Source organism: Cucurbita pepo, chromosome LG07 (genome assembly GCF_002806865.2).
Source record: "Cucurbita pepo subsp. pepo cultivar mu-cu-16 chromosome LG07, ASM280686v2, whole genome shotgun sequence".
NCBI classification, from domain to species: Eukaryota; Viridiplantae; Streptophyta; class Magnoliopsida; order Cucurbitales; family Cucurbitaceae; genus Cucurbita; species Cucurbita pepo.
Window position 1 is genome coordinate 2,161,425 of NC_036644.1, and position 7,506 is coordinate 2,168,930.

The following is a 7,506-nucleotide window of genomic DNA, read 5'->3' on the forward strand; positions in this document are numbered from 1 at the left end:
AAAAAAAAAAAAAAAAAAAAAAAAAACAGAGCAACCACGAACATGTGAGAAAAGAAGGTTGAAAGACCGAGAGATACTAGCAGGATATTTCCGGGACTTGAAATTGATAATTCTCCTATTGCTTTAAACTTGTAACTTATTTTTACAAACTCAGAAGGTCTTTTCCATATGTTTGTTGATAAATTTAATATGGTATTCTATAATCTAAAAATATTGGTCCGAACATGCTGTGTTGACATAATCTACAAATATTGGTCCAAACATTCAGTTTTCTCTTACATCATTTTGACTGTTAGTTTCCATAATTCATTTGCTATTTTATTTTGGTAGGAATATATCTGAGAGCCAGTTAAATATTATTTTCTTTCAGCTGGTGCACTTTGTTAATCGCGACTCGCTTGGGTTGGCCAATGATTTTCTTTCTTTGGGATTCATTCCTGAAGGCGTTGATGTCCGATTAGTTTCTGATGCCCTAAAGACATCATTTGGTGATGGAAAAAAACAGTCCCTAGATTTTCAGGTTCATTTCTTTAGTTTCTGAATTTTAATTTGCATTTACTGTCTAAAAAAAATCCTTACACATTGCCCACAATGTTGAAAGCTGAAAGCTCTTATGAGTCCAAATTGACATGAATTTCAGGGCGTAATGAACCAGCTATACAGTGTGATGTATGAATTTAATTTTTCCCTCCCTCCGGACTATGCCTTGGTCATAAGAGCACTAGGGTCACTGGAAGGCACTGCTAAAGTCCTGGATCCTGAATTCAAGGTCTTAGAAAGTGCATATCCTTTTGTCATCGGGAGGCTTTTGGAAGATCCAAACCCTGATATGAGAAAAATTTTAAGGGAACTCCTCATCCGAAATGATGGATCCATTAGGTGGAATCGGCTCGAGCGCTTAGTAAGTTTTTCCTCTTATCTCTATCATGTAGCAAGTACTTTGTCTTCGCGAAAGAAAGAATGTCTTATTAGCAATGACACAAGGAGATGTACATAGCTTTAAATATTTGGCTGTATGCTCTGTTTGCATTACGCATATTTCGATTATATCTGAACTACGTTTAAGAAGTCTGTGGGCTATTCTTTTCCATATCTTAACCATTACAAAAAAAAATCTTGTTACAGGTTGCAGCCATTTCTGAACAGGCTGCCGAGTCGAGTGAGGAATCCTCCAAGGATAGTTCTTCAAATCCTCTAGGATGGAAATCATTTGACATGGAAGCTGTTGTCTCAGCAACTGAGGATCTTTTTCTATTCATTCTCTCCAAGAAGGGTTCAAGGGTACGTGTTTTCCTTATTCGGGACATCATCGGAGCAGTTGACATCGTTCTGCAGGATGAAGTTTTAGGGTGCTCATCGAATAAGAAGTATCAGACAAGATCTGAGGTTTGTTCAACTCATCTTTACATATTTTCTTCAAATAATAGCTTTTCAAATAAGAGCATTCTTGAAGTTTCTGGAGTGATGGCCAATGTGGCGTATTGTGTTTACAGGATGATGCTATGCTGGAAAGAGTTGTTCACGGGTTTCAGTGTCTCCGTGATGCAATAAAGTTAGCACCACGAGTGTGGACGGCTATGCTTTTTCGCATGGCATTAAAGCGGGAGGTTCATAGCTTCTCTCTGGACGTCATTTCAAGCATTATGATGCATATTGGAAAAAAATCCCCTGACCGTCTTTGGATCCGTATTTCAAGATTCCTTCATGACTTAGAGAGAGACTACGATTCTAACAAAGCATGAGGAAAGTAAACTACTTCTCTCTCTTTTATAGATCACGAATTTTTTTACATTTTATAAAGAAATTAATGAGAATCAGTAGTTTAGCTCTGAAGGATCATTGCAGAATCTGTAGTTTACATCTTACATAGGTTGGAGACTTTCTTTTATTTGAATTTAGGAGGAAAATTTTCAATTCATTAGATTTGATTAGTTGAACAATGAATCCTAAAATGTAGAAAATATCTTTTTAGGCTTAGAATTTGTCCCTTGTTTAAAAATTATCCATATTTCTTTATATACAAATTCGATGTAGTGATTTTCTGAAACAGTTTGATAATGATTAGGGTGATCTAAATAGCGAACCGACTTTTCTTTCAACATTTAAACTATTTATGGAAGCTTAAAAAGCTATTATTGCTTTTCTTGAAATTAGAATGGTATTATTGCTCTAGCATGCCCCACACCTTTTGAAGCCATACCCCGAATGTGTGCCCATGTGCGGTACATTGTGCCCTAGTCTTATTAGTGACATTGGGTCTCTCCGCATCTCAACCATGCTGGCATTTGCCATATTTTTGGAGTAGTCCCATGAAAAGTGTGACAATAAATAGGGTTTGGTTTAATTTTGTGTTGGATTAGTGCACGTCTTGATTGAACTATTAGCTTATGTTGATATTCTTCCTCGTCTTTTTGAGCAACAGCAGATGGTGAAGTGAGTGGATAACCTTGGTAGACTTACAATATTTAGGACGACAAGATAGAAGAAGAAGACAAAAACTACCAGATTAGAGAGAGAGAGAGAGAGAGAGAGAGAGAGAGAGAGAGAGAGAGAGAGAGAGAGAGAGAGAAAATGTACCATCCTTCCAGTGTAACTATTGACATGACATTTCATCTCATTTATGAAAAAGTTGTAGCCAGTTATGCAATAATTGTAAGAGAAATTGAAGAAGGCAACAAAGAAAAGGTGTCCGTATGCCTCCTCCAATCAATCATTCTTCTTTGCAGATCATCAGATGTGAAAGTGGATTCAAAATCCAAGTAGTCACGTTTGATGCTCAAAGTTAATAGGTAACATTGGAGGTTGTGTTCCTTCGTTAAATATCGCCGTCAGTTTTTACGGTTATGGTTGGTTGGAGAGGGGAACAAAGTATTCTTTATAATGGTGTAAAAATTATTCCTCATTTAAAAATTTTGAGGTTAAGAGCCAAACGTAACGGACTAAAGTGAACAATATCTATTAATGGTGGGCTTGAATTTTTACACACTAAAGTGAACAATATCTATTAATGGTGGGCTTGAGTTTTTACACATTGAGGGGTATGCAAATGAGGACGATAGATTGTGAGATCCCACATTAGTGGGAGAGAGAGGAACTAAACATTGCTTATATAAGTGTAGAAAATTCTCTCTGACATGCTTGTTTTAAAATCATGATGTAACGGTTAAAGCGGACAATATCTACTAGACCACTTACGTGTTTTAAAATATCATGATGTAACGGCAAAAGCGGACAATATCTACTAGACCACTTACGTGTTTTAAAATCATGATGTAACAATTAAAGTGAACAATATCTACTAGTGGCGTTGGTGCTATTTTCGTTTCAATCGACAACTATTAGGATTAACTTGTGATATAATTAAATTATTTTGTAGAATTCCGCACAAGGTGAGGAAATTGCAAACTACAATTAAATAAAATATCCAAACCAAAGAGGAAGCTAATTCAGCTCACCAATAAAATTTCATAAAATGATAAGACAAAATCCCAATATCTAAAATTAAAAATTAAGGAAAATTGGGATTTCGAAAACCTTTTTGACCAAACTCCCATAGATTTTCTTTACAAAAAAAAAAAAAAAAAAAAAAAAAAANTTCGTTGATCAACTGCCCCAGCTATTTTTCTTCCTTCCTATTTACACGAACTATTTTTTAATTAATTATTATTTTATTAAATATTCAAACTTAGAACGACGGAACGACGCCGTATCCACTCACTCGGTCGGCTTCCAACTCGATATCCGTCCGTTTGGCGAATCGTCCCTTGATTCGTGGTCTCGTCTCGGCGTAGGCCTTACGAGATGCGTATCGAATCGTCTTCTCGAACTTTCTGTTCTTCCTCTTCTCTCTGTACCTCAACACTCTCGCCTCTCGATCTGCCGGCGAGATTTGCAGCGGTGGAACAGTCGATTCCGTCGACGGTTTCGTGTACGGATTCGATATCTCCGTTATCGTGTTCCCCTCCGGAACGACTCCGACCTCGATCGACGAGGATGATACCTGAAAGTCATGAAGAATAGGTGAGAGGTGAGATTGTTGTGGTTAAATCAATTCATCTTACAGGTGCGGGATTTTGATTTTGGATGAGAAACTAATTGGACGAGGAATTAGAGAAATGCGATGACTTACACTGTGACTGATTGACTGAGGATTGTAACTGTACGGGAACGATTTAGCGCAGGGGAAGTCGATGCCGAAGCTACGATCGTTTACCGATGAGAGATCGACGCCTTTGCTCTGAACCGGAACGACTCCATCGGCGGCGGAGCTGTTATGCTCTCGCACTTCTAATTTCGGATCTACGCGGTCGTAATCCAGATCTAAGTAAGGATCCATTTCTAGAAACTCTAACTTCCCCGAGTTCAGATCTGTATTTTCGATTGGCTTAGGGTTAGGGTTTGGAAGAAGCCAGGAAGCAGCTTCGGCCTCTTCGGCGGCGTCAGTGTTGACATTGGAGAAATAACGATCATCTAGGAAGTTGATTGCAGCAGCAGGCTTAACGGCGAGAGAGTTGTCGGAGTTGGAAGAGTCGTAGAAAGGCGTGACAGGAACTCGCTCATGACGGCGAGCGAGGGGATTGGCAGAGTGGATATCGTGGTCGCAAGTGATGCAGAGAGCAGCAGCGTCGGCCTTACAGGTAACATGAGCAGGAGCTTGCTCACAGACTTCACAAAGCCATACGCGCGCATGGCGGGAAGCAAGCTTGTTGGCTGCATGGACTTTGGAGTCGCAGCCAAGGCAAAGAAAGGCAGAGTCAGCTCGGCAGAAGAGAGTGGCAGCGGCCACCTTACAGGAATCACAAAGCTTTGAAGCCATACTTCAATGGCGGAAAACTGCAGAAAATGGTATGTAATCTCTCTCTCTCTCTCTCTCTCTTTCTCTCTCTCAGCCCTATGCTATTCCTTTTGTTCATCATGCGCGTGAGAGTCTATCCTGTGGGACCAAGGAAATCAGCCATGGACGAATGGGAGAGAAACACGTGGGCGGGGCTTAGCCATAGAAACCAAAAGAATTTATCGCCTTGACTGAACGGAAAAATAAATAAATAAATACATAAATAATGGTAAAAAATACCTAATTTTCATTTAGTAACTAATTAATAAAACATTAACATAAACCGCAGAAAGTGAATATTGAAAGGATTTTTCTAGGGACTTCTGTTGGGCCCAAACAACCGGCCCAATTCTGGTTGTTCGTTGGTCATGGCCCATTTTTAACATGAACTTTAATTGTTGGGCTTCATCTTGATGGGCTCATGGCCCATTTTTAACATGAACTTTAATTGTTGGGCTTCATTTTGATGGGCTCATGGCCCATTTTTAACATGAACTTTCATTGTTGGGCTTCATTTTGTATGGGCTCAAGCCCACTTCTCACTCAGCCCTTTTGAGAATTAGGTAGGTTTAAATATACTTTATTAATTTAATTTAAGATAATTCAAAATCGTTACTTTAGGGATAATAAAGAATAAGGTGATACGGCGTCGTTTCACCGCACGAACACTAGACTTTGACACGTGTCCCTCCTCCCCAACCCCCCTATAATTTACAGGCATTTTCTTTCATTTACTCTTTTTAATATTAATACCTTAAATAAAAAGGAAAAAAAAAAAAAACGAAAAAAATGAAAAATACCCATTAATTTCTAATTTCCTTATATAAAGAAATTGGAAGAATTTATTCAGTAGATATTAATATTATATATTTGACGTATCAAATTCCCTTTTTTTTTCTTTTAAATTATCTTCCAAACTATACTCAAAATTAAATAAATAGTAATTATAATGTTTGGGATTAAAGTTGTGGGGTCCATGTTTCTAAAAATATTTTATTATGTCCTTTTATTCATAACAAAAAAAAATTTCTTTTTTTCTCTCTTTTTTAAAAAGGTAATTAGTATATAATAATACGATGAAGATGAATAATACTGAAATAAACTATTGATTAAATTACTAAATTAGAATTCAGTTCTATTATTTTAAAAATTAAAATCCCTTAAATAATTGTTTTGTTCATTTGCGAGTATTTTATCCAATTTAATTTTAACATTTAAAATGATAAAATATATTTACTTTTGTGTAAATATCCAATAAAATAAAAAGTTTTATTGCTTTTATTTTTAATAAAACTCTATAATTTAATTTACAATAAATTCAAAAAAATGACGTGGAATTAATTAATTAAATAATAATTTAAATATTTAAGGTAGATTAACAAAATTTAATTATTTCTCTTCTAAAATTTACATTCTCATTACACCCAAAAATTGGTAAATTCAGTCAGCTTCGTCATCATCATTGGAATGGGAGTTGACGGAGGGAAACTTGGGGGTCGCCGGCGTGGCCAAGAAGCTGGGCGTTTGATCGCCGGCCATGATCACCAAAATCTTCTCTTCGTAAACCTTCGTTTCCGACAGCTCTTTGATTTTCTCGTCGTTTTGCTCATTATTTCCGCTCTCTAAATCTCTTTCTTCTCCTTGTATCGACAATTTCCAGTACGAGCAGGCGAGGATCAGCAGCGCGAAGGCGATCAGACCCACCATCGCCGCCAGCCCGCCGAACAGATACGGCACCGGCGAGTGCCATGAAGTTCGCTGCCAGATTTCCGCTGTCTGTGGCGCCGCTGCGATGGCGGCGGAGGAGGAGGAGGGGGAAATGGTTCTCATGTCGCCGGAAAATTGGACGGGGACTGACTACTGGAGAGTGATGGATTTTGGGTGAAATTTTTAAGTGAGCGTCGAGAGTAGAACCGCCTCAATTATATTTATAGGCGACGAAATCCCTGTTTTTTTATTTATTTTATTTTATTTATATATATATATATATATATATATATATAAATTTTAGTTTTTAATAATAAAATAATTTTTTTTATATAATTAAGTTTGGCATTTATAAAAAAGATTTTTAAACTATCAAAATTTATTAAATTTGTTAAGAAGAAAGTTAAAAAAATACTGTTAAACTAAATAATAATAATAATAATAAATATTTTTACACTTAGTTTTGACGGAGGGAAATTGTTAGTACTTTATTTTAAAATGCTAAGAATCTTTTACAAATTTATGTAACGATTCATGTCTAGAATTTAGAGTAGAATTTAGAATCTAGATTCGACACTTGATGACTCTCACATTTTTCTACGACATGCTCACGTTACTTATACCTCGCTTCTAACAATGAAAACTATTCCCACAGTCTAACAAAAGTCTTTCTAATATAATTTATCCTCACTCACATACATCTCGTGAAAATTTATGTTTGAAAATGCTAGCAAAATGAGAGAGCTCCTCGTTTTGATTTAACGTTTTGATATTTGGTAAGAGAGAGACGAATAAGAGAAATAAGAGAAATTGAAGAGAACGAAGAAGAGATCATGAGAATATTCAAGAAAATAGAAATAAAAAGTCGAGAGACGGAATTGAAAATAAAATATATATAAACTTTCGTCCATATATCACTGCTAATAACTTTTTATTTTTTTTTATTATTTATTTATTTTATTTTT

The 7,506-nt window shown here is 36.3% G+C and overlaps 3 protein-coding genes across 6 annotated transcripts in view; 1 reads left to right on the top strand and 2 right to left on the bottom strand.

Moving 5' to 3' along the window:
• Positions 1–2,689, top strand: part of LOC111799091 (uncharacterized protein slr1919) — a 7,767-nt gene extending 5,078 nt beyond the window's left edge. For 3 of the 4 annotated variants that reach the window (XM_023682492.1, XM_023682490.1, XM_023682491.1), the window contains 4 exons: positions 371–520; positions 641–901; positions 1,126–1,386; positions 1,494–1,977. In XM_023682492.1, coding sequence (XP_023538260.1) covers positions 371–520; positions 641–901; positions 1,126–1,386; positions 1,494–1,742 — 921 coding nt within the window. In that variant the 3' untranslated portion in view covers positions 1,743–1,977. Of the gene's footprint in view, positions 1–370; positions 521–640; positions 902–1,125; positions 1,387–1,493; positions 1,978–2,425 lie in introns of those variants that run through there. The other variant, XM_023682489.1, reaches the window with a different exon arrangement.
• Positions 2,690–3,635: 946 nt separating this feature from the next.
• LOC111799029 (zinc finger protein CONSTANS-LIKE 4-like) lies at positions 3,636–4,889 on the bottom strand. The gene is made up of 2 exons (XM_023682411.1): positions 4,130–4,889; positions 3,636–4,000 (listed from the first exon to the last, which is right to left on the bottom strand). Exons 1-2 carry the CDS (start codon positions 4,814–4,816, stop codon positions 3,686–3,688), a joined length of 1,002 nt encoding a protein of 333 aa, XP_023538179.1. The 5' UTR covers positions 4,817–4,889; the 3' UTR covers positions 3,636–3,685.
• A 1,309-nt stretch (positions 4,890–6,198) lies between these two features.
• LOC111799030 (protein GLUTAMINE DUMPER 1-like) lies at positions 6,199–6,781 on the bottom strand. The gene has a single exon (XM_023682412.1). It carries the CDS (start codon positions 6,662–6,664, stop codon positions 6,275–6,277), a length of 390 nt encoding a protein of 129 aa, XP_023538180.1. The 5' UTR covers positions 6,665–6,781; the 3' UTR covers positions 6,199–6,274.
• Positions 6,782–7,506: the final 725 nt, after the last annotated feature.